This window comes from Tympanuchus pallidicinctus, unplaced genomic scaffold (assembly GCF_026119805.1).
Source record: "Tympanuchus pallidicinctus isolate F22 unplaced genomic scaffold, pur_lepc_1.0 scaffold1, whole genome shotgun sequence".
NCBI classification, from domain to species: domain Eukaryota; kingdom Metazoa; phylum Chordata; class Aves; order Galliformes; family Phasianidae; genus Tympanuchus; species Tympanuchus pallidicinctus.
The window spans coordinates 68,167,583-68,194,966 of record NW_026294618.1 but is presented as its reverse complement, the minus strand read 5'-3'; the positions used below and the strand labels follow the sequence as shown (position 1 = coordinate 68,194,966).

General features: G+C 42.0%; 1 protein-coding gene across 1 annotated transcript; it reads left to right on the top strand.

Moving 5' to 3' along the window:
* The first annotated feature begins 5,155 nt into the window (after positions 1 to 5,155).
* Positions 5,156 to 18,977, top strand: DACT2 (dishevelled binding antagonist of beta catenin 2). Its single transcript, XM_052685956.1, has 4 exons — positions 5,156 to 5,745; positions 11,194 to 11,326; positions 12,745 to 13,032; positions 16,325 to 18,977. The coding sequence occupies exons 1-4, from the start codon at positions 5,518 to 5,520 to the stop codon at positions 18,118 to 18,120; spliced, it is 2,445 nt and encodes an 814-aa protein (XP_052541916.1). The 5' UTR covers positions 5,156 to 5,517; the 3' UTR covers positions 18,121 to 18,977.
* Positions 18,978 to 27,384: the final 8,407 nt, after the last annotated feature.

The following is a 27,384-nucleotide window of genomic DNA, read 5'->3' as shown; positions in this document are numbered from 1 at the left end:
GACTTACCTCTCCACAAGGTGGTAATACTAAAAGGATTCTGAATGATTTTTCCAAAACAAAACATAAGCAAATCTGGAAAACAAGCTGTAGTTTCACTCTTGAAGCTGTCTAGTATTACCACTGCATTTTCTGTACACTGGACTTTATCCAAAGCCAACATTCAACTATTCTCCTTTTAAATGCATCTGGAGGTCAATACAAATTGCCCTCCCATTAACATTAGTCCCACACAAAATGGCTAATATGTATTCATGATACAGGGCTTAAAGTCACTTCGTGGTGAAATTAATGATGTGGCTTTACTTCCAAGACCAGCTACAAGTGTTAACATCTTTGTACAGCTTCATTTGCTAAATAGGGTAAATAACACCTGCCTAATTTCTGATGGTTTATGACGCTTTGAGGGCATTTCTATACCACAGGTGTGGGCACACCCAAGCTGACTTCATAAGAGCAGCACTCTTGTTGTGTTTAATAATTGTATTCCTCATTTTCCTAAGAATTCAAACAAAAATACTCCATTTTCAATTTACCAAAATGTTGACTGTTCAAAACTGCAACCGAAGAAAAAGACAACTCTCCTTGAAAAAATTTAACAGAACTACATTAACAATATAATAATAAGTAGTCTGAAAAATCAGACCAAAGGCATCTCCAACGGGCACCAAAATGAATATCTCTGAAATGAAATGCAGTTCCTCAGAAGTGCCTCCTAGAAAACAAAAACAACAAAAACCTGCACGCTTTTTGGGATGTTGTAAAGACAGTATTAGTTCCTACTCATATAATCAAAGAATATTAGGCTGTTATAACCACAAAATAACCAAGAGAGTTTGGCAAAGTAGACTATGATAACAAAAGAGAATAAATGGAAGGCTTACCCTTATCCTGCACTCACCCACAAAACACCAGTAGAGGCAATCTCCAGAAGAGATCCTTCCCCACTGGTAGCCAGCTCTTAAATAGGTCTAGGAGGAACTTGCCTAGAAGGCCAATTGCCTTCACCTGTGCTCCTCTGGCTGACTCATTGCTCGCCTCAGGTGATCAATCAGAGGTTCAGGCCGTGACTCAGCAGTTCCCATACACTACTGTAAGGTACTTGTAAGTTACAATGCTAAGCAGCTTCAGTAATCCACAGTAAATGAGGCAACAGGATATGAAGTGGTCACCCACTCACTACACAATTTTCATTCTATACACAGCATGAGAAATGGACTGGTAGAACTACACCGAGCAATCATATCATATAAACTAGGGCCCCGAGTAAGGTTATGCAGATAAACTGTGTTGTTACTGTTTTGGTGTTTGATTTCACAATCATTTAATCAAACCTTTACTACAGCTTTCTCTTAAAACACAATTTATGTAATGACCTCAGAATCCACATATGCAAAACAGAAGAATATCATAGAATTCACTGCTATCGTAGAATAGAAAAAAAGGTTGGAAGAACCCTAAAGCCTATCCAGTTCCAACCCTCTGTGGTGGGCAGCACTGCCACCCACCACATCAGGCTGCCCAGGGCCCCATCCATCCTGGTCCTGAACACCTCCAGGGATGGGGCATCCACAGCTTCTCTGGGCAGACTCACCACTCTCTGAGTAAAGCTTTCACCTTTATAACTACCACTGTCCCACATAATCTCATATTTTTAAACCTGGGGGCAATTCACACCTTTTACTTCCACCCCCCTCCCCCCCCCGAAATCAGATAGCACAAGCTATTTGTGGAGTTATCTGAAAAGATTAGGTGACATCAGAAGAGTTCTGGTGAAGTAATCAGTACAAAACAGGAGATAATCAGGAATCTGATTAGAATAAAGATACTGCTGTGATACAGCCCATTTGGGACTTAATGTATGAAAACATTAAAAAAAAAAAAAAAAAGATGAAAGAAAATTAAGAACAAAAAGATAATAGTTCTTTGCAAGTGAAGGAGGAAAAGAAAGATATATGACCTCATATTATATAATTCACCTAGCAACTATACACTAAGCCAGGTATGTTCAACTCATGCCCAGCACAGCTTGCAATATGGCCACTCTCTGCCTCACACCATCACTGAGTAATGCCAACTAAAGTTATGGCAAATAATTGTAAGCATCTGGATACATTGGCTAAGCACTGCCCTGTGAACAGAAAAAAACATGCAGCTATGCATTCCATTTTTATAAAGGAATCTGAAAATAGGTTTCAAGATCACCAGAAAGTTATCAACTTTCTTGTATACTTCTGATTCCATTTTTAGTCAACAAAAATACATGACCTGCACAATTTCAAATGGAATGCACTGAGTTGCAATCAGATATTCAACCCCCAAGATCTGATCGTGTCTCTCTACTGGAGTTTTGTAAACCTTACCATTGCAGAAAGAAGTATTCCTCAATCAAAGTCATGTGTGATTCACATCATCACTTTATGACAGTATGTACAGTTGAAACTATTTCTTTTCAAGGATGAAGAACAGGAAAACTAAAATTTCATCAAGAATTGCAGCCACTGCCATCAAACCAGGCCGATACATTAGTTCCACAAAAACAAGGTCAAATATCCCACTAGTTTCAGGGTTTTGTGACTTCCTTTTTGTATTTTAATTAATAATAAAAATGTTTTGTTACTTATATACATTGATATATAATATACAGTATTATATATTTTATGAGGTCCACTCCAAAAGTAATGCCTCCTATTTTATGATGCTGGTCCACAACATCAGAGGTAGATGTTTGTGATACAGCAGGAAGTTGAAGCTTCCCACCAATATTGTTACATTTCTTTGCTGTGAGACAGATGGCAGCAGAGGGGCAGCCTGACACAACACCTGACATGTAGCTAAGTTGGAAGAACAATGTGTTACTGAATTCCACCATGCAGAAACAGTTGCACCCATTGACATTTGTCAACACCTGCCAACATTCACATAGACCAGTGGATGTAAGCACAGCGAGGTGGTGGGTGGTGCACTTCAGCAGTGGCAAAAGCAACTGTGGGTCACCTCTGCTGATGCAGGATTCTATAAGCATGACACTAAGGCTCTTATTCACTGCTGACAAAAATGCAAAGCTAATGGTGGTGACTATGTTGAAAATTAGTGTTTTGTAGCTATGAATTTGCTCTATCAGCAATACTGTGCTCATTGTATCTTTTGTAGTTCCCATGGCAATAAATAGGAGGCCTTACTTCTAGAGTGACCTACATATATGCAGCCCAAGATGATTCTTCTTCATCCAATGCAGCCCAATCCAACCAAAAGGTTGCACACACATACACTAACTGGTATTTGTGTGACTTGTATTAAACAAGTTAAAATACGGTTTGAATAAAATAAGAAACTGCGCTGTATGTCTGTTTAAACCAACTCCAAGCCAAGTGATTTAGAAAATGCTTCAGTTCCTCGTATCTGCAATGCCATTTTGCAAGATCCTAGTCACATGTGGCACACGGCTGGTAGTCTGCCACCCTTCATCTGAGAGGAGGCAGCACTTTGTGCTCTCTTTTGTCAGCACCTTGAAAAGCATCTCATTTTTGCAGTCAGTTTTTCTTCCCATCTAATAGATTGAGTCCTTTGAGGCATTTCTCTGCATAAAGGATTTCAGTGAGATGGACTGGGAGGACAAACAAACAAACATAGACTAAATCGTTCATACTGTACTCTTCATAAAACATTAACTAAGCAACCCAGGGTTGTGATCGTCAGTCATACTTCTTCATGAGTTCCATCCAAAACCTGTCGGAATAGGATCTCTCTGAACCCCTTCGGACCAACATCTAGGGCAGATGTTCCTTAGACCATTAAATAGACAGACCATGAAATCTGTAAAAAGCAACATAGTAAAGGCAAGTCTTGGTCTTACTGATGCTGCCAAATAATGTGTTTCACGGGATTCAGTGAACAAACACATCAATAACTTGGCCTCCTAGAAGGACATGGTTTTCACATTGCACTAGTGCTTCTGGCACTTCTACAGCTAGGGCCTGCTGCCAGGAAAGCTAGGCTGGTTCAGTCTTGGAGGAGGAAATGGCCACCCACACATGGTATTCAAAGAAGACTACTTGGAGAACAACTGACAAAGCGACAGGCTTGACTTATGTATTCCAGTACAAACTCAAGTGGCATTCAAATTAAAGTATGCTAGCTTTTAAGGATACATCAAAGGACCAAAAGGAGATAACCACAGGCTAACCAATTTACTGCTTTACAGAGAATCATACACCTTTCTGAAATTATTAGAATCTCCTTGAATGTAATACAGTGATTTCAGGTTCTCTGGGATTCAAATGCTTTCTATTTCAGTGTAGGCAACAGAACATTGTGTAGTCCCCACTATGTTCACCAGGCTCTTAGTATCAGGGCTTCTTCTCTCCTTTGCTTCACAGTAAGCTACATACACAGCTAATCCATTGCCTCTTAAGAAACTTTAGCTGCTTGTCTTGGGAGCTTTAAATAGTTGCATCTCTTGGTAGAAGCAGCTCCATAGACTTGAATTTCCATGACCAAACATTTTCTAGAACCCATTTAAAATAAATTCTGAGCCCTTGAAATGACTTTTTGTGAGGCTGAGAGATACATTGAACCCACAAAATAGATGTTTGTTGTGCTTCCAAAGAGATGACCAAAGATTCAATACTAGATAGCAAATGCCTGCAATTAGATGAAAAAGGCTGGTTTCTACAGAGTAAGGAGACATGTGCCAACCCTCTGTGTGAGTGCCTAATGTGAAAGCGTTAACAAACAAGGGAAGGAATGGAGTTACAAGTACCATATGTTTTGTAAGGGAAATTTTATACCTGAGAGCTCTCAATACACTAAAATCCTCACTGTTTTCAAATGGACAATGTCAGTCTTGTGCACATGTTGTAGAACCGCTGACAGGCAAACCAGATCAGATCTTGACTTGCAGGGCTCAGCCAGGATCTGAAAGAGTCTGAAGGGAAGCAGAAAACATTCGTATTCTCAGAAACGCTCTGGGCAGGAAACGTCCCCATACAGCGGGCACGTTCTCCCAGGACACAGACATAGACACTGCTATACCCTAGCTCTGCAGGCTCCTGCTGGGAGGGTGCTCTGTCCCGACTGGGACGGGCGCTCCCCAGCAGCTCTCTCTCGAGGACGAAGGGAGGACGCCCTGCCCTTCCCCGCCGCCGGGAGGGGGCCGAGGCGCGGGCTGCCCCCAGGGCAGGGGTAGGAGCAGGCAGGCAGGCAGGCAGGAGCCGCCCCGTGCGGGGAGGAGGCAGCGCACGGGCGCTGGCTCCTCTCCAGGCATTTCCACCCCGAGAGGTAGCCCCGGCGCTGCAGCCCTCTTCCCTTCCCTGCCTCCTCCCTCTCTCGCTCCCTCCCCCTTCCCCACCTCTCTTCCAAAACCGCAGGAGCCGCCGCGGCCACGCTGCACTCTTTCTGCCGCCAGCCGCGGAGCGGTACGAGCGGCCCTGGCCGCAGGCACGGCCCGAAGCGGGACCAGCCCCGCCGCCTCCCCGCCGCCCCACTGCCATGGCCGGGGCCGCGGCCCAGCGCTGAGGATGCTGCTGGGCGCCCCGCGGGCGGGCGGCTGGGATCGCGGCCGGGTGGGCGAGCGGCTGCAGGCGGCACTGGCCGGCCTCCAGGAGCTCCAGGTGCTGCGGGAGCGGCAGCAGGAGCTGGTGCGGGCCGCCCTGGCTATGCCGACGGGCGAAGGCGAGCATCCTCTGCGCGCCCACAGCAAGGAGCTCCGGCTGGAGGCCACCCTCACCGCCCTCAAGGAACAACTGGTAAGAGACGGGACGCGCCGGGGAGGAGGGGGTGAAGGGGGAAAGGAAGGGGGAAGAAGGAAAAAAAAAAAAAAAAAAAAGGCACCACCGCTATCCCCTCTCGTCGGAACTCGCGGGGAACCGTGCCTTATAACGGACGGCCGGACCTGGGCGCGGTGTCGGCAGCAGCTCCGCGCAGGACGGGCGCTGCGGGAAACCTTCAGCCGGCGTTGCGCGGGGCCGGGAGCGCTGCTGGATGCGGCGCTGTGCGAAGGGGATGAGAGGAGGGCGCGGAGCGCTGCTGCAGCGTGAGCGCTGCCAGGTGCGGCGTGGGCGCCCGTGTGTGTGTGTGTATACACAGGTGCGGGACTGCATGCGGAGAAAGGTCTCGTGCGCTCTCAGCACTTTGCTCTCCCACGGACAGTAATAGCTGAATGCCAGGCCTTGTGCTTGCTTCACGCTTGCTTCACGCTTTTGGGACAGAAAAAAATCCCGCTAGCTCGTGACTGAAACGAGTTTCCAAAGTGAGGCAGCAATCACAGCTTTAATCTCCAAGGTGGGCAATTGCGCACCTCAGTAATCTCAATGCAGAGACCTCTTAGTGTTGGCGCAAGGCTCGCTGTCAGTTGTCGTCCGGGTGCGAACGCGGCAAGGACGCTCGCTGCTATCGCAGCTCTATCAGGCGGCAGCTGGGGAGAAAATTGGCTCGGACCTTCGGGGCCGCCAGATGTGAGAGCACACGAGAGGCCCTGTGGTGATTAAAGTGAAAAACCGCAGGATGAGTGGGCTGCCGCCGCCTGATTACCTGTCACACATCATGTTAACTAATGACTCCACTTCATACACGTGTTTAACAAAAAGAAAAAAGAACTGAAAGTATTTATTGCCCGTCTGGGGCCACTGGGTTAACAGAAACACCCCGTGACCCCTGACCAGAGTGACTATTTGTTTTTGTTATTTATTTTTTTTTTAAATGTCAGCTGTTGTGCTTTAATTACTCATTTGTTTATGTATTTTTCACATAAGGGCTGAAAATAGAAGATTATCTTGTCAGGACTAGATGATCCTGGATCCTTAATGATTCTATGATGCTATTACTGTACTGGTACTTGAGAAGGCTTTCAAGGGCATGGGAGAAACTAGAAGATAAAATGAAAGAAATGGTCCCTTGGGCCTGCATGATTCGGAGGGCGAGAGTATCTCAGTGCTGAGGAAAGATGGTGTCAGAAGGACATACCAGTGTAAGATGGGGATCACCTTCTGGGGCTACTTGGGAGGGAAGCGATGGAAACACTTGAGTGGGGAAATTCACAATGGCATCAAACCAGGGGCAGGTTCTTCCACAGAACTGCGGTTGTCTGTGAATGCCTAAGGTTGTCATACAAAGCACTTCCGATTGACCCGTGGCTGCTGGAAGCCTTCCAGTCTGGCATCTCGGTAGCCTTCTGTTGTTGTTTTTCTCCCTGCAAATTGCAGACATATATTTAAAGAGGTGCAGACCTCAACTTTGCATTATACTAAAATAAGCATAAGTGAAAACATGGTCTTCAAAGAACTGTTAGGTGTCCACAGATCTTAAGAACTGAGACCACAGACTGAAAAGAAGTTCCTTTGTGCCTTGTGGTCAGCATATTGCAGTCAAACCCTTTGAAAATTTTGTTCATGATCACAGGAAATTAATTTAAAACTAAAAGCAACAGGGAATGCAAAGCACAGCATTGCTCGAGGAGTGTTATGTCTTCATCGTTGTTGTTCTTGGCCCAAGGACAGTGAAGTATGTGATCACGGCTCTATAAGCTTTCAGATTGAGAAACTCATTAACAATGTAAACATGGTTTTGCCTTGCAGTGTGTCTTGAGCCAAGTTTCAAGTAGGGTTGTAGCCCTGGGCTTTTGTGTGGTGGTTGTTGAATTCATAAAAAGTTTGGTCTTTGCAACATGAAATAGGGAAATTTTATCAGCCAGAGCTGGCTGAGGGCTTCCAGGCAAAGGATACAAGATCAGTAAGAGTCAGTTCAGGCTTCTCCTGTGATATGAAGTTGAGAAACTGAAGTACAGAGGCTTCCTGAGGAGTCAGGCACAGAAATTTCCTGAGGAGTTGAGTGCTACCAGCAGGATCAGATGGAGCGGAGCCTTCAAATGCTTAAGGAACCATTTGTGGATGTCGCTCCAGCATCCCAGTTTCTTCCTCAGCAACTAGCCTATCCAGAAGTTTGCCTTAGGCAGCAAGGCCACAAGCTTTCTGCAGCCCCAGCAACCACAGGTTATTTTGCCCTACAAATAGCTCTTTACCATGGTCAGGGGCTCTTCTGAGAGGTGCAAGATACTGTGATTATCTGTAGTAAATACTGGGAAAAGAAGCGGATGTGATGCCAATAATGATCCCAGAGGTGCTAATCTAGTCTCTTGGCCAAACTCTATCATGGTGACCCCCAGGAGAAAGAAGAGATGCAAATAAATTCAGACAGTACAAAGAAAGAAGTCTGTGACACTTTCATTAAGTAGACAGATACCTAAGGCAGCAGCATACAGTATTTCTCACACTTTCCCAGATAATATATTTATGAGATCTTATTGATTTAATTGGAATCCAATGATTTTGTTTTGCAAGCCTGTGATGTTAGTAAAATGTAAAAAATGGACAGCAATTACATGAAAAGAAAATAAAACACTTGGTACCTTGCATTTTGCACATTTTTTTCTCCTTTGAATAGTTCTCAGTAGAAGAAAACATCTTGTAAATCCTGGATATGTATATTTTGAATATTAAAGTTTTGGTCAGCTGAGAAAAATAGGTGCTTGCAGAAGGAATTCATCTTGCACCAGAATAAGGATCTGAGACAGACTCGTTTGCTTTGCAGTAGCAGTCAGAAAAGACCCAAGAGTGAATAAATTTTTAGATGTACAGGCCGAGGTAAGATTAATGCTATATTCTTTTTCATTCTAAAATGCAGTTGGATTAATAAAACCAGTACATGCTTGTCTACGACCACAGCAGTATATATCAAACCTTACTGCTGAACTGAGCTGATGAATAGAAGAGCAAAATAGTCAAACCTGATGAGTGCTTTTTGGTGCCTTGATTCTGGGGGCCAATTCCTTCAACTCAAAGGAACCTGCTTTGCAAAGAGTGTTCATCCTTTTGAATAATGGATAGTATGATGATATCCCAAGCTTGGCTCCAGAATGAACTGTAGTCCATCAGTAGTACAAGTTGATTTGAAAAGCTTGGTCCTGCATTGTACAGTGTGCAGAAGAAGTCACATCTGTGTTGCCCAAGCAAACAAATGGTTTCACCTTCCAGGTTTTGTCTTATATAAAATTCATATTGTGAATTAGGGAAGTGTATTTAGGCTTTATTGTTCTGGGTGCTGTTTAGTGTAGTTATTACAACAACAACAACCTCAAGCAACACACTGGAAAAGTTGTCCTTATCCAACCAGTGTGAGAAGTGCCTCTTGTCTTGGAGAACAGCAGGAGTTAACTGAAAGATCAAAGCTATGAAGTCTGCCAGAAACACGAAAACCCAGTGGTGTGAGACACCATAAAAGGGTTAAAGATGATGATGTAAATCATGTGTGTTGGTTAAAATGCTGTGAAAGCGCAGACAGAACCTGGAGGTATAATAAATAATCTTTGAATACCTGAGAGCCTTGTGGCCTCTCCGTCATTAATCAGAAACCACAGACTGAGGGATTGGCTGGCAAAACATTAATCATTAAGCAATTAATTCCAACCATGATTTCCTGAGTAGGTGGGATTGAAGGAGGCATGGCATGTTTTTGCTTTTTCGCTATAAAGGAAATGAAGAGGGATTGAGGAGGTCATACATTCATCATGTAGATGGGATAGAAAATCTCCTTTATTATCCTGGTCTTCCTTCTGTTTATGTGAGACAGGAAGCGTGAAAATCACCACCTGTTTTCCTACCAAGCAATAACAAACTTGTTGAGCTTAAATGTTTCTATATGTGCAACACTAACAGAAAGGAGCTTTATTTCTTGTGTCTTATGTGTTTTCTAGTTCTCTATAACAGCGTGCAAAAAACACTTTCTTAGTTTTTTCATTATCAACAACCTTGTGAAACTCAGGACATCTGCCTTTTGCCTTTTGTTTGAGTCTCAGTTTCTAATCATTTACTGATTACTGAAGGATCTTTGCTTTCCTTGTGTTTTCTATTTATAGCTGAGGAGAAACCTAAAAATGCAAATCTTAAAAGGTGAATAATCGCAACATAAGGTGAAAATACGTACATGCTGATTTTCATTTTCTACACGTTCTTTAATTTTGTAGATACTTTCAGGGACCTACATATTTATTTACTTATAAGGGGTTGGAAATGCTGCTAGAACTGCCATTTACACTTTTAAATGTGAAATGTACTCATAAAGAAGGATCATTTTCAAGAGTGTTTCAAGAATGTTTTTCTTGCCATTACTAAATGGAAACCTGGCTTTACATGGGTTATGAGCACCATTTTACGACCAACTTCAAGAAACTACCTTTCTTTAGAGTGCTGTAGGATGCATAGCTAGGCATGATATAATTGTAAGCCTCCTAAATAGCGTCTGGGCTTAGATAATTTGCCAGGTGCCATGTGAGAAGTTTGACAGAAACTAACTATGGTTCTTTGACTGGTACCTTAATGATTGGCCATCTGCCCCGCTAAGCTGGCTGCGTAAGTATTGGGGAAGCAACTGCAAGAGCTGTTACTTCAGATCAGCCTGGTCAGTGACTGCAATAGGCAATAGGCCATGTTGTTATCTTATGAAGGATTATTTTAAATACATCACTTTCACAGCAGAATTCAGATGCCAACTCTTCCTTGCATAAAACATATGGAAGTAGCTAGGTAGACATGAGATGTGCAAGGGAATTTTTCAGCAACGTAAATGGCACAATTTGTGTAATGTGCTCTTTCTACTATAAGGAGATGTCATCAGAGTAAATGTTTTGCAGAATTCAGTATGCTGACTGTACTTTGTGTGCTGGTAGAATATGTACCCATGCACAGTAATTTCCATTCATCAGAAAGTATCTTAGAGTTCTTTCAGGCAATTCATAATGTTGATCTCATCCACTACCCAGAGGCAGTGTACGGAAAATGCAGTACATACATCATATGTTAATTAGTGAAAAGACTGCCATCCTGCTTAGTGATACAGTCCCTGCCATAGGTATAACAAAAACAAACAAATAAGCAAAGGTTAAAATAGTATGTTCAGAATGATACATTTTGAGAAAACGTTCAGCTGGGCAGAAGGCAATAAATGCTGAGATACAAAACATATTGTACTTGTCCATTATGTCACTTTCATTACAGAGAGCCAATTGCAACAGTCCCTAGCTAAGCAAAATACTTTGAGTGCAGAATCTGACCAGCACAGATGGCCTGAATTCATGTTTTTCTGCCGAGATTCTAACTGTGATTATTCTTCATTTCCCCCTTCTTTTCTTGATTTATGAACAGTCTCGCTTGAGGAGACAGGATGTCGGCTTGAAAAGCCACCTGGATCAGCTTGACCAGCGAATAAGTGAGCTGAAACTGGACGTCAGTAAGACTTCCAGTGAATACTTGGACAGCGACAGCCGCCCCAGCTCAGGTAATGTGCACTTGGTCATTTATTCCCAGGGATGTGGATTGGGTAGAACTGAAGATGTCAACTGCTGAGCAGAACTCTTTTTTGTTCTGGTCATAAACAGTGCCCCAGGACTGAGGTGGAGAGTAGTGACCCTGCATAGAATGCACACACAGAGGTGATGGGAAATTTCCTGGGAAGTGAATTTACTTGGGAAATGCTGTTTGACTCCATAGTATTTTTTTAATGGAAATTTTTTATTTAAAAAAATGATATTTGAGCCATGAACAGAAGGAGAAAGAGGATACAGATTTATTTATTCATTACTGTGTCCAGCAGAGAATGGCAAAGTGGCTGGAGTACCTGATAGAAAAGAAGGAGACCAACAGCCAAGTCAGTACTTTGCTTGAATCTGCAGCATCTTGAACTTAACTGAAGCCTTGAAGATCATTACCACTAATGAATTTTTCATCATTTATAGAAAAATGAAGCAGCTTTATTGAAAGACGCTGAGAAAAATACAACCCAGCAGTTTGATGACTGAAGTTTTCACAGACAGAGAAACAGGTTTCTGGTCTGATTGACATGGAAAGCTGATCCTTCTGTCTTTTATAACTGGGAAATGTCTATTAAAACCAGCTACTGTTATCTGGTCTGTGACAATGGGAACACCTCTTAAACAGAATTCTGAAAAGCCTTCAGTCTTCATTGAGACGAGGAAAGATTTATTTTTTTTTTTTTAAGCCTTGAAAACTTATGGGAAAGTCTTCTAATGCCTGATCTATATATAAACATTAAATATTAATACTATCCTGAAATGTTACAAACAGCTGAGCAGAAAAGAGGAATCTTGCCGCTAACTAGTTCTTCCAATAGTTTTCAATCATGCATTTTGTATCTATATGGGTATGCATATGGATTTGCAGGATAATACTTGCAGTAGCTCTAAAGTGCAAATTTCTGTGAGTGTCAAGAGTGTTCAGGAGTTGAACACTTAGCACATACACAGTTGGAAAGCTAAGTGCATCCTTTGCTGTTTGTTTTATCTGAGCACAGGCTACTTTTTGTCTACTTTCCTAAGCAAACTCTGCTTGTATGCACCTAGCACAAGTTAGAACACTATATGATGGTTCTGTTTTACACCAGCTGCATAGCATACACCGCAGACATTCTCCGATGAAGAACAGAGTATGATGGTGCTACACTTAACCCCATGTCACCCTCAGAACTAAATGTACATATCCATCCTGACCTGGCTCAGGGCCAAAGTACATATGCTGAAGTCCAATAAAAGGTAGCTGCTCTGGAGCATGCCTTTGCAAAATTTGCCTAATTAAATTATCACAAATTTAGCAAATAGCAAATGGAGATTTATCTTCTTTGTTTCTTCCACTTAGTTACTGTAATTCAGAAATATTTTCTTATTTATTTAAATTCTGCAGGCTTCTACGACCTGAGTGATGGTGGTTCTTGCTCACTCTCCAATTCTTGTACCTCTGTGTACAGTGAGTCCATCTCCTCCTCCCACACCAGTCTCTTGCCCAGCTCTCAACACCCTAAAGCGAGGCTCAGTGTGTTTGATTACCGACCCAAGTCTGCAGATGAAACTACTGTGCACAACACGAGCTTCCAACAGCAGGGAACCTATGTCAGCGATGGATGTCGGATTACAGCAAGCACGGACATTTCTGGGACTCCTGCCAGGTCCAGACCGAGGCCAGTTTCCACAGGTAATCAATTGCAGAACTGGTGCTCATTCAAGAGAAGGTCAGAGTCCTCTTTATTACTCTTAGAGCAATATACAACCACTAGTGTAATCAATATAAAGCACTCTTTTTAAATATGCAAAGTAAGAATTAATTGAAACCACAGAGCCCAGCCATTTACTGTACCACTTTCACTTGCCTCATACTTGGATACTTATAACAGTAACAAATACGCGGTCAGATGCAATTAGAGATAGAAAAGTATCTAAGTGCATGAGGTAAAATTGTAATGAAATTCTAGATAACTTTTTAATTTTTCCTGCTTCTGAATTTAAAAAAATTGCATATTTGAAATGCCTTGTGTGACAGTACAGGATGTGTGAAAAATATGAAGTGAATTCAGTATTAGAGTTGTCAAGTTTTACCAAGAAAGATTTTACAACAAATTTTAAGAGAAATTGCCATTTCTAGACTTAATGTCTTTGTTCTCAATCTGTTGTAAAACAAGTATGATAAGATTTTTTTTTCAAGCCATATTTATTGAAATTAATATGGATTTGCAATATTCTTTTTCATAACTTACTAGGGATAGGGATAACAAACACCAAATATTAATCAACCATCTGGAAACCAGACTTGACCCTAGTTCTGCATCAATTATGAATTTATGTCACACCTTTACATGTAATGGATTAACCTGATAATGTTCTGAGTCTCTTGTTTACTGAGTTGTTAAGTGGCATCATGTTACTATTCACTCTGAATCCTTCCATGGCCAGAACAGCTTTGTGTTAAGGTACTTCTTAGGGTGACCCAACCAGATGTGAGGCAGTTCCATTATAGGAGTAGTAAAGCTGTAGACACTGTCTTTTCAGGTACAATGTTCCTGTGATTTTTGCAGCTTCTTGCCCTAGCCTCGCTTATTTCTGGCTTGCTTAGAGCAGAAGCTAAGACCAGGTATGATGTACCTGTCTATGCAGACACACCTGAAGTGATTATGGTAAATTGCAACATAAAATCACAATCTTCTCAAGTCTTCTCAGATGCTAATGAGTGGAGCTGGTCTTAATGGTCTATGCCTTCCAAATTCAGACTGCAGACTTCAGACTTGCTATTGCAAGGTTTTATTGTTAGCAAATGGGGCTTTTAATGAGTTTTGGATATGGAGGTAGGCCAGTAGAAAAAGGGATAGTTGATTTAATCGGGGAAGAGTTAGGATACAGACCTCTTGTAGTTCTCCTTCTTTCCTGCCTCCTACTCCCTTCTTCCTGGCTACAACCTCTTCCTTTTTTCAACATGAGAACCATAAGTAGTGGAATTGTTGCTTCCATGTATTCTTGAAAAAACAATTCCTGCAAAATTGACTGTGTTTCAGAGAAGTGAGTCAAGATGTTACTTCAGGAAAGCGTCATTTGAAAATTGGAAGAAATTCTCTTTTCCTCTCCTTAGCTTGCCCCCACCAGTAACTACAGGTACAAACAGGTTGCCCATTCTTTCAGTGGCAGCAGGAAAGCTTGCTAAACCACCACAAGCACAGCTTTCTTTTAACCCTTTCCTGGTTTGTTCGCAGTGCTGAGTCACTTCTTTGAATTTTAACTAACTGTTCACTTTGTAGTGGAATAAGTTATTCTTGTGAAAAGCTTGTGATCCTGATGCTTTCTCATCATGTAATGAGTCTGGATTTCTGTTACACAAAGGCATGCTTTGTTTGAGCTAGAACGTGTTTGAGTTTTCCTTCCCCTTTAGTGTAATGCTGAGGAAAAATCAGTTTGTGGTAGAACAAACCACCTTTTTATGGAACTTCTATGCTGCAGAGAATGTAAAAAGCATTCCTAAAGAATGTTGTAATTATTATGTAATTATATTGTGTGAGATGTCATCATCCTGATCTTTGCTGTAGCAGAGTTGAGAGCACCTTAGGTAGGACACTGCACAAAACTCCAAATTTTAATTCTTCCAGAAGCTTCCTCTAATAGAACAGAAGTAGTCACTGTAACTGAAATATGTTTGGATGTAATGCTCAGCTTTCACGGCAGCACAAATCAGCAGCCAGGAAATTAGCTAGCTGAGAATTTGTAGTGCAGTCTGTACTGCCATACCAAGAAATCCAAGCTAACTGCAGATAGTTCCAGCAGTCTTAGCACCATAGTATTCTACTGGCAGACTCATCCAGATGGAGCAGTCCTGCTCCTGAAACACAGCCTGGTTCTCACAGAATAGGAGATGCTCCTGAGAGGGAGATGCAGCAGTCAAATGTAACTTGCCCTTAGACATCTTTTTTCTTATTGTCAAAATAAGAAGGTTTCTTAGTCCATTTTTCTGTGTAGTTAAGGTAGACTTAGTAAAAATCCACATGCAATTACAGCAGTCCTGATTTTCTGCCTCGTAGTAAAACCTCTGAATATTTATTTCTGGAATTAAATGTTCCAAGAAGTTTGAGTATAAAACAAGTTATTTGAGAAAGGCATGAGGCTGGCAATGATAACAAATTAAATTAGAGACCTGGTTAGGAAGTTTCAATGGATTTTGGGCTGAAGAAAAGTAGAATCACATCACTCTAGTCTATAGGACGATACAGCTTCCAGCCACAAAGAGGCTAAGAAGCACTATTCTGTCAAAGTCCTTCTAAAGCAGCTGGATCAGTACTTCAGATTTTTTTCCAAAACACGTGAAAAAGGGGTTGGAGGAGAAAATATATATATATATTGTTCCCTGTGCGGGTCAGGCTTCCCACTGTGCCATCCAGGCCAGAGCTCTACAGAGCTTCTGCCAGCACACACGCACACGCACACACCTCTTTGTATGCTGGAAATATCAGGAATTTTAAAAAAGGTTTAAAAAAGGTAATTTAGACATGAGAAGTCTTTATCCTATCCTGGGGAAAGAGTATGAGAAAATCTGTATTTGTTGCATTGAATAATTTTACCTGATATTTAGCTTCAGGCTGTATGGTTGCTGAATTCTTTTTTCACCTCTACTAAGAAAAAAAAAAATTTTTTTTTTCTGTTCCTCTTGATCTGAAATTCTGGAACAATTTTGTATATACAGAGATTCACTTTTGTCTAAGTAGGACAGCTGAAATTTCCTGGAAAGTAATTAGTTTTATCATAGGCAATAAAATGTATTCTAATCTTTGTTTTGCTAAAGCCTTGAGATAATTTGATATTCTTGGAGGACTGAAACTATTTTCTGCACTGATGCTACTGATTTTAGTAAAAGTTAGCACATCCCTCTGAAACAGTGTTTTTAACACAAGCCAGTTTGAGTGTAATTGTCTGTGATTTAATTAGGTTATTTATTTTCATCCACTGTGTAGGTGACTTGGAGAGACTCATTCCAGCAGATGCTAGATTTCAGAAAGAGACAGATCCCAAATCCTCCTTGCCTCTGTGCCATGCAGACTTGCACTTGCTCAGCATGGACCCCAAGTTCCAGAATGACTTGGTCTCCAAGAATGGCATTGATGTGTACCCTTACCCAAGCCCCCTTCATGCAGTGGCTTTACAGAGTCCCCTTTTCTCCCTAATGGGGACATCCACAGAAGCAGACCTCCAGGCTTCCCCCAGCAAACCCATGCCTAGTGTGACAGGTCCCACCTTGATTAGGACTAGGCCAACCACCGAAGCCAAACCAGGGGGTTACATCAATAAATTACTGCAGCTGACAAGATGCAAAGGGAACAATCGAGCCGATGCCAGCGAGCGGGTTTCAACAAAGAGCCAGCCAGCCACAATGCACCAGAGACTCATTATAACCCCCAGTGCCGGTGGAGTGAAAATTAACAGCAGCAACAGCCAGCTGGAAAAACAAGCAAGTTCTCTGGAAAGTAACAAAGCTGAAGGAAAGCTGCAGAGAGAGCTGCCGGAGGGGGAATGTGCCAAGCTGCAGGAGGCCATGCACTGTGTGAATGAAGAGCAGCCGTCCGGTTTCCCTGATGCAGAACCATCAGCTGTGAATAGTTGTCTTCCTGCCAAGTCTGCTGCAAGGGGCTCTCCCCTGGCAGAAGCAAGGGAGAACAGTTTGGAGCACAGTTCTTCATGCTCACAGCTGTGCCAGGAGGACTCCAGCTTTTGTACCTGGAACGCTAAAGACACCCCACCTAAAAAGTTGTCCCTCAAAAAATGTGGCGGTGCCAAATTGGCTAATGCTGGAGGTCAGGAGCGAGCAGCACGCGGTGAATTTGTCCACGCTCAGTTTGTCCCTGCAGAATCCCATCAAGTCCGAGTCAAGTTTGCCAGCTCCAAAACAAAAGCAGTGAAGATAAAGAGGAGAAACAGCGAAAAGGTACTACGTCCTGGGAAGCAGGCCTTTTATTTGGAAAAGGTGAGAGGGACTCATGGCACTGCCAGGCTGCCTGCTGAATGGAATCAGCCCCACAGACCACACGGAGCAAAGAGCCTTGCCCGGAGACCTTCGTACTCTGGTGATGTGACTGGCAGGTCGTGCTCAGAGTCTAGCTTGTTCCCTGTGCAGGTCAGGCTACCCACTGTGCCATCCAGGCCAGAGCTCTATGGAGCTTCTGCCAATGCACTCTATTCCCTTGAAGCAACTTGTGAAGACACAGCCAGCAAGAAGAAGCAGCGCAAGTGGCAGTCCACAGTGGAAATCTCTGCCAAGAGCCATGGGGCCAGCCTCTCTGGTGGCTTTGGGGTAGGAGCACCAAGGCAGCCAGGAAGGAGAGCCGGTGTCCTGCGCACTGTCAGTATGAGGGCTCGCCCCAAGAGTCATCACCATGGAGCTTATGCCAAAAGTGAATCAGACCATTCTGAGTACTCAGCAGAGTGTGCTTCCCTCTTTCACTCCACCATCGCAGAGACGAGCGAAGGAGAGGTCAGTGATTTCACCGCTAACCGTTTTGGGGACAGTGAGTCCAGTGAAAGTGATTCAGATGACAGCAGTACCAGTAGCAGCCTTGCGCTTGACTATGATGAGGGGGATGAAAGTGAGCTGATCTGGCCTGAAGGATCGGTCAGACAATTGGGGACTGTCCAGGTCTCTTCCAAGCCTCTTCCCCCAGTGCCCAAAATCTGCCGCATCAAAGCTTCAAAGGCACTGAAGAAGAAGATTAGGAGATTCCAACCTGCCTCTCTGAAGGTTATGACCATGGTTTAAAGGAGAGCAAGCATCTGTTTCTTGCCTTGAGACATCCTGCTGGCTCTCATTTGCAAAACAAGAGAACCGATGTGCAGAGAAAAGGACTTGCTTAACGAACTTTGAACAACCTCTGAGTCGGCACAAGGGACCTTTTTGTTTGTTAATGCCTGGATATAAATGTCACTGTATCTAATTTCCTCTTTTGCCATTTATTCTGTAAATACGTATCCATATATATTGTGATGCCTTTTTTTTTTTTTTTTTTTTTTTTTTTTTTGTAACTATACAGAAGGGTCGTCGTAATAAAAATAAAATGTCAGTAAGAGACAACATGTCCAAACCACCTCTGCCATAACATTTTGCAGGGAGGATCTTGTCCATATGCACATCCACAGAAAAAGCCTCAGATACAAAGGCCTCCTAAGAGGCTCTTTCCAATTGGAGATTTAGGAATGTCCCTCCCTCTTGTGAATAATTCTTTCTAGTCTAAAACAGCATTTATCACTTTTACACTGCTGATATGGAAAAGCTCTCAGTGCTCTCCATAGTTGTACTTTCTTTCAGGACAACTATTCATGTACCATCTGCAAAACTTCAGGAGAATTACTTTGTCCTTCAGTATAAGCATACTATGGTTATTGCTAAAAGCAGTTTGTTTGCAAATGAGAGTAAGACTTTTTTGTTTTCAAAACTGAGAGTATAGGATGGTTGTTTTTTTTTTCAGTTCCACCTCTTAATAACATTCTATGTTATTGTTCATTTATTGAATGAGTGAAAGAATATGAGAGCTTGGTACAACAGTGTATGGGTAACTTAGACTGAGATTATAGCTTTGTCCCTGAAACTACAGACTCAATAAAGATTATTTAATGTACTTCTGAAAACTCTGCTTGTCTGTCTTTCACATCTAAAGCAAAAGGTTCTGGGAAAATGTAGGATGCATGAGGCACGCAGGAGGAGCATTCTCTGGTGGAACAGATGAGCTTTTTCATTACCATTATGCAGAGGGATTATTTATTTTTTGAGGTTCACTTACAGCTTGGGAGGAACCAGGATCCTTTTCAGCTTCCATGCCAAGAAACATATACTTTAGCAGCTGCTTCTAAACGAGTGAATTTGAAAACTTTTTACATTGAGGACAGTAGCATCTCACTTAAACTGATGCAATTTTACTGTAAGACACATTCGTACACACAACATATTTTGAGTGGACTTGAGGGCACGTACACAAAACTTTAAATTTGTTAACAAACTGATAAAGGTACTATTTTGCATTCAGACAAGGAGTCTCAATTCTTTCCTCTGGACACAGGAATTTGGAAGCTGAGCTGAAATTCAACCCGTATTTACCATGAACCAGGTATTATTCTTCTGCCTCTATCCTCTATTTTTCAATACCCAATCTGAATACATTCCTGGCCTAAGAGATGTAGGCATTACCTCATTCAAGAATGTACTGGGTCTGAAACAAAAGACAAGTGCTTAGCAGAAACTGTGGGTAAAAGAGTGTTTGTTTACTCCGAGGATTCATTAACAAATAAAATTATTGGAAGACTAAACTTTTAGACAATGTCTTTCATTTTTTGGAAGCTAAATTATTTTTCTTAAACTACTCTATTACAGATCATTTCTGGAAATAGAGATAGAAATAAGAGGTACAAAAATAACTAAAATATTTGGAGCTAATGCCTAAAACCATCCTTACTGTAACTAGTGAAGTATTACATTTTAGTTGGTGGAATATGTTTAAGTGCTTTTTCATGATCCGAAGAATACTTGGACGTAACTACTCCAGTAGGATTAATGGAAGAATTTCACAAGTCTGGTGGTGTTTTCTTGTTTGCATGTCCAGCAACAGAACAAACAAAATAGTGATTTATGCTTTGTTGACTTTCTACACTACAAAAGGATTCTTTTTCCCGTTTACACAAAAGGTTTGGCTTGGGGGAGTGTGTCAAAAGTTACATATGAACCTTAATCCATGAGTTTTCTGTACTGGGGTGGGGTTTTCTGGATGGATGGGAACTTTGAGTTTGGTGGTTTTTTTGGGGTTTTTTTTTTTTTTTTTTTTTTTTTCTTCTTCTTCCATGGGGGAAGAAATGCTCCTAACTAGAAAACTGTTCTGGGTAGGAGCATTCTGAAACCTGATAAATACCACCACCCAGTAGCTCCCTGCCTTTTTATCAGGGTAAGCTGAAACAATAAGTTTGTGATCACACAGCTCAGTAAATCCCACTTTAGAGCTGTTAATGCTCTGTCAGAAATGCTGCCAGACACATGATGAAAGTGCTGATCCAGAATGAATGACACTGCCAACTCAAATAAAGAGAAATGATGACTTAATTTTGTACTGACAGGTTTTGTGCCAGATGAGGTATCACTGCCTCTACTGCTCAGACCTTCTGCCAGGTCAGATAATGTCTCTCCTCCCAAAGCAAGCATAAAGCCAACATAAAAGTATAAAACTGCACAAGCTTCATCATTATGTGCCCCAGCTGATTTGACAGAAATATGACTGTGTGCCCACACTTGATGCAGAGCACACCTGTAGTCCTGGAGAATCCCAGCTGTGCAGAAGACATGCTATTAAGCATTGAGGTATCACCATTTCACCACATGTAGTGATACCATTGGGCCGTGACATTCCAAGAGTAGCTGACTTAGGGCTCTGGGGGCAGTATGGGCAGTAGTTTCCACCTTTCCTTGTCCCCTTTTCTTTGTGAACTGAAGAACTGATGGCTATCTTTGGGAAGCTTCATCCCACAATGCTAGACATGGTTGCACAAAGTCCCTTGGAAAACACTCAGATCTACTTCAATGCAGGAAGTGAATCACTCCAGGAAAGTGGACCTTCTCCCTAGCATTTCCCTTTGGAAATTGTTTTCCTCAGCTGGAGAAAGGGACCAAAGCCCTGGAGGCAAGAAATAGGGCAATGCAAAGACTTGGGTGGCCAATATTCCAGGAAGATTGGCACCAAAAATATGACCGTGGTTCACTACACTGATAAAAGTTAGTATATTCTGGTGCCACTTACACTGAGAATTTTAATAACAACCAGATACAAAGGGGAAGTGTATCAGTACTCAGTCCATCAAAGACCAGGGGCTGACTCTGCTGACAGCACTGAGAAACATACACCATTAAAACAAACAGATCTGAAACACAATCACAAAATATCTATAAACAATTTCATGCAATGTTATTTTATATATGTATGCTGAACATCATACAAACATCTTTCAACTACATATGCAGCCTTATAGTGAGAATCAGAGATGCTCAACTTTGCTGACTGTTGTGGCAATACACAATAGAAACATTCACCATCTACTTCCCCCATCAGAAGCAATATGCAAAATCCATCTATTTCACAGCTACTAGTAGTACAAAGGCCTAAAAGAATGCAAAAAATGTCAGACGGGGAGTCAATTAAATGTCTAGCACCAAACCTGGCACACTTTAGGAGTGAGAATTGTGGCACTTTCACTGTGACTTACTTAGCAAATGCATAGTTCTAACAGCTATCTGAGAAACAGCTTTATGTAGCATCTCCATTGCAGGAGCTAACAGTGTGGTCATTGCTCCAAGTGCTAGTGAATCAAAGTCATTTACTGCTGAAATGGATGGACCACATCAGCAGTTTCCTTCTATCAAATTAAAAATGATGTTTACACTTTGTTGTAGAAGCAAATTGCTCCTTACCTATCCTTAACCACAAGAAAGAAAAGAAACTGAAGGGAGGGACAGAAGGGTGAGGGGAGAGAAAGAGACTAGAAAGGGAATTAAGGAAGCTTCAAGAACCATTTACAGACTAGGCCAAGCTTATGATTTTTAAAATTTCATTAATCCTCTAATACTTTTGGAATTGGATAATTAGCAACCTTCTTGTCTTTGATACAATCTGAGCTTTTTTTAGTCTCCATCTGTTAAGCAAACCATGGGCCAAAATCTCCTAAGCTACAAGGTAAGGGAGAGCCCAAGCCCAGCTTTCTTCTAGACCAAATGTAAAATCCCCAGAGATGCAAAGATTGCTCAGTGGAGGCATGCAGATAAACAAGGCATCTGTGAGCTTTGCCTCCGACCAGGGACAAAGCAGTGGCATGCCAGAGATAGACTGACCAACCACTCTCTGCAGCAGTGGCTTTGATGCAGCAGTGTCAGCCTCAGTTTTCAAGCACCTTTGAGCCCTCCTCAACCGTCCAGAGGCTGAAGGGATCACCCTGCCTAAGTCTCATTTCTGAAGCTTCCCTATGAGGAATGTAAACTTGCAATGACCACATCTTTCAGATACATCGAGTCTCTTTTCTTACATGTATGTGAAAGAAATCTGGTATGCCACCATTACTCCAGTCCTTCACAACAGCTGAAGTGAAATCAACAGGAAAATGTTCAGCTAAGGGTGGTTTTCTAATGTTTGCCCTTTTCAGATTTAAAACCATTGTGGTATGTCCCATTATACTGCAGTACAGAAAACTAGCAGAATAACAGCTGAAATGAGCCCAAGTTCAGCCACTACCCATTCTATTATTTCTGTGTGATATCACCATAATGAAGCCTGGAGATTACTGTTAGCTAACATAGAATTTTTTATTTTTTTTTTTTTCAAGCAAGTTTTTTCTTTCCTGGCTCAGAATTTGTAACTATGGATGCAGTGCATCAAATTTACCCATGGCATAATTCCAGGGACGTCACTGGAGCCACCCCACAGATTCCTTTACCCCTCACACACAGTTCTCAAGATGTCAGCAAGCGGGATGATGGGAGCAACAGATGGAAAATAAGAAGGGTTTCATACCTTCAGCTTTTGATTGGGCTGCATGCTGTGGAAATAACATTTGCTGTAGTATCACTTGTGTGTTAGCAAGAGAGCAGGGGATGTGGGAAGGGCTGTGCATGGTCATATCTTTTCATGCTTACTCTGGTTTTGTAAACACAATTTTAAAAGGCTATCAGCAATCTGGTGATCTCTGTCCCCATAAAGCTACAAATTGAGAAAGAAGGAAGTGCACAAATCAAGTTGACCAAGTAATATTGAAACCAACTACAGATTTTCAAGCCCCAAAATAATCTCAATTTCCGCAGGAGTCTTGAGCAGCTGGATGTGCTCAAAAAGCTCCATCAAATCACTCCAGGTGCCGCTACTCAGCATTTAAAATGAAGATTTGAGGCCAACAAGCTGCTCTGAAAAATATATAGTGCTGCAACCTTTACTTCTGCATTCACTTACAATACTTTCTCTCTACTCCTATTTCCCCATAAATGGGTATAAAAAGCCAAAGGTTTGTGTAAAGTTGAAAGTTTTCTCAATAAGTTACTACTTTCAAGATTCTATATGAGATTCTTTTAGAGTCTCCAAAATGGAGCAATGTGGGTACATTTACTCTCCAGACCACTGGATGAGCCCTTCAGCAAAAATCCAAACAGAAAACTTACACCCACACAACAAGATGTAGCATCAACAGGAGCTGTACTATTCAATATATGAATGTATATGATTTTCCATTGCAATGATCCAATGATACAATAAAAACTTAAATATTGTAAGATCTGTAGCTCAGTCACTGATGTAAACCAAAAAAGTTCAATCATGAAAACAGCCTTTGAGTCTGGCAACTCTCTGGGAATACGTTGTTTGGCAGCAAGACAGCTTTATACACAACTCTTCAGTTTTCTACTTAATATTCCCAAAATAATAAAATTAAGAAGGAAAAAAGGCATGAATCTAAAAAAAAAAAAAAAAAAAAAAAAAAAATATTAAATATTCAGAAAGTATTTGCTTAGGCTTGGCTTTAAGGTAAAAGCTGTGGCTGAGAAACCTTTTATCAGAACATGTTTTCCCATCCTTCTGTGCAGTTATTTGGAAGCTTGCTCTCATAGTCTGTTTTTAAGAAAGAGAATTAGACCTTTAGAAAAGATGAAGAAAAACAATTATTCCACCTCCTTAATAAAGCAAAAGCATTACCACACCAGCCATTGCAAGCTGCAGCCTATAGTGTTGGGTCACTTTTAAGAGAAACCAAGACACTGCAAAATCTGTTCAGATCTGATGTTCCTAGCATGTGTTTCTTAATTTGTGCCCTCTGCAAAGACTCTTCTCCCCATCTTTGCTATTAACATACTGAATTGTAAAAGCTCGTTTTCACATTCTTCATTAGGAAGGTCGCTTGACTCAGTGCTGTCTTGATGCACCATGCTCCAAGTATAAGCAGATCAGTTCATCTTTGCCCCGATATAACTATTTCACAGTGGCAGCTACACTGTGGTCTCTGGTTGCTAGGTACCTCACCTTGACACAGAAATCCCATATATCCCATAAGGAGTGAGGTCTATGAGGTTATTTCTTGAAGTGGAAATTTGCCATACAACTTCATAGCATTAGATGAATATAAAGATGTGAACAGGGGCAATTCAGTGGATGAGTGGATATAATTAAGTCCACAGACATCGCCTTGGAAGTAGAGCAGAAAAAGGCTTTGGGCTACACATCACAGTTTCTGTGTCCTGTCACAGACCGACTGAATTTTTGCAAAGAAAGTAAGTCTTTAGTAAAGAAGTATTGAGAATGAAATACTGCTGATTAAAATTAGTACTGTGAAAATTTCTTTTTTCCTTTAATCGCATCTGCAGAAGCTAATGACTTTGGCAATAGTTCTATCCAATCTGACATTGGAGTGGGCTGAATTCCTTGAAAAATCATTCCATGATGTAGTTTGTTAAATCCAGATGTTAGGGAAGCTTCATATGTGCCTGCTCAATTTGCACCTGAGTTCTGAATCCTCTGAAGCACATTCATAAGCAACTACCAGAAAACTCTGCCTCTTTTTTACCCTTACTCCAAAAAGAGCAGAAACATTTTGCTCAAGAACAAAGTATGCTAATAAAATGAGAATGATAGTAGAAGGGATTTTCTGTTTTTTTCACGCTACATTTAGATTCTGTGGGTTTACTTATATTTGTGTCCTGAGTCTCCTTTGTTGTCACTATGGCACTGGAAATGATATATTTGTATACTTACGGCCACAGCTTTATACCTAGTATTTATAGAGCACGGGCTGCTTCTAAGAGGTCAGAGAGAGGTAACTGTAAAGAACAAGCCTAATACCAGCAGGCTTAACTTCACTGTACCAAATTTTTCAGATTGCACAAATCAAAGAAGCCTGAAAACCACCAATTGTGTCCCAGGTACCTGAGAACCTCTGAGCAAAGAATCCATAAAGCCAGAACCAGAAGGAGTTCCAGGAGAGCTGAGCAAACCAATTTCACAGTCACAATTTCACAGGTGATAAGTTACAGCAAACCAAAGAGAAAAGCCCTCCACAGATGGTGTTAAGTAAGTATGGAGGAGGACTGAAACAAACTGCAAAGTAGGTAGGGAGAGTGATAAAAAGGGGTGCTTTAAAGTTTAGTTATTACAGAAGGGTTAATAATTGTCCAGCCCTTGTTTAAGGCATCATAGAATCATTGGATGGCTTGGGTTGGAAGGGACCACAAGGATCATCATGCTCCAAACTCCCTGCCGCATACAGGACCACCAGCCTCCATATCTAATACTAGACCAGGCTGCCCAGGGCCCCATCCAACCTGGCCTTGAGCACCTCCAGGGACAGGGCATCCACAGCCTCTCTGGGCAGCCTGTTCCAGCACCTCACTACTCTCTCTTCCCCCTGATAGCCAACCTAAACATCCCCAAACCCTGCTAAAGAGTCTGTCCCCTTCCTTCCTGGAACTCACCTTTAGATACTGAAAGGCCACCATCAGGTCATCTCAGAGCCTTCTCTTCTCCAGGCTGAACAGCCCCCTCTCTCTCAGCCTGTTCTCATAGGGGAGGCGTTCCATCCCTTGGATCACTTTTTTGTGGCTCTCTGGATACACTCCAATAGGTCCATCTCTCCTGTACTGAGGACTCCACATGTGGCTTCAGTACTCCAGGTGTGGCCTCACCAGTATGGAATAGAGGGGTAGGATCACCTCCCTCACCCTGCTGACCATGATTCTTTTGATGTAGCCCAGGATACAGTAGGCTTTCTGGGCTGTGAGAGCACAATGCTAGCTCACATTCAGCTTCCCATCCACCAGTACCCCCAGCTATTAATATTTTTTTTTTTTTTTTTTTTTTTTTTTTTCAGCAAGGCTGTGCTCAATTCTTTCATCTCCCAGCTTGTATTTGTAGTGGGGATTGCCTAGTTCCAGGTGCAATTGCATTTGGATTTGTTGAACCTCATGAGGCTCAGCTGGGCCAACTGCTCATGCCAGTCTAAGGTCCCTCTAGAAGGCATCCTATCCCTCAGGCATGTTGACTGCAAACCACAGTTTGCGGTCATCAGCAAATTTGCTGAGGGTACACTCAACCCCAGTGTCAATGTCATTTATGAAGATATTAAAGAGTATTGGTCCCAGCACTGGCCCTTGGGGGATAATGCTTGTCAGTGATCTCCATCCAGACACTGAGCCATTAACCACCACTCTTTGGACTCAGTCCTGCAGCCAGTTCTTTGTACACTGAATGGTCCACCCATCAAATCCATATCTTTCCAATTTCTTGTGGGGTATCTTATCAAAGACCTTAGTGAAGTCAAGATAGATGTCATCAGTGGCTCTTTTCTTGTCCATTGATACCATCATAAAAGGTCATCATGTTGGTCAAGCAGGATTTGTCCTTTGTGAAGCCACGTTGGTTCTCCCATATCAACTCCCTGTCTTCCATGTGCCTGGGCATAGCTTCCAGGACGATCTGCTCTTTCCTGGTACAGAGGTGAGACTGACAGGTTAGTAATTCCCCGGGTCACTGTTTTTACCCTTCTTAAAAATGGGTATGATGCTGCCTCTTTTCTAATCAGCAGGGAATTGATCTCATTGTCATGACTTTTCAACACTGAGAATGGCTTGGTGACTACATCAACTGATTTCCTCAGGACTCTGGGATGCAAACCTTTCTCTACAACATCATCAATAAATAGATACTGCAATTACACAGCTAATTTCCTTCATTCTCACATTTACTTGATGCTTCCCATGATTTTTTCAAGATTGCCACACCAGCCTGGCAGTGAACAAGTGTGTCCTGTGACAATTCGGCTTTGGATCCTTTATGATGCATTTGTCACAGTGCACAACCTGCAGTCTCCTTTGTCTCAGTAGAATTCTAAGGCTGCCCATGGAGATGGATAAGTTACCATCTCCAGAGGTGGAGATGTTCAAGAAATATGTACTGTAGGACATGGTTTAGTGGGGAAATATTGGTGGTAGGTGGACTGTTGGACTGGATGATCTTAGAAGTGTTTT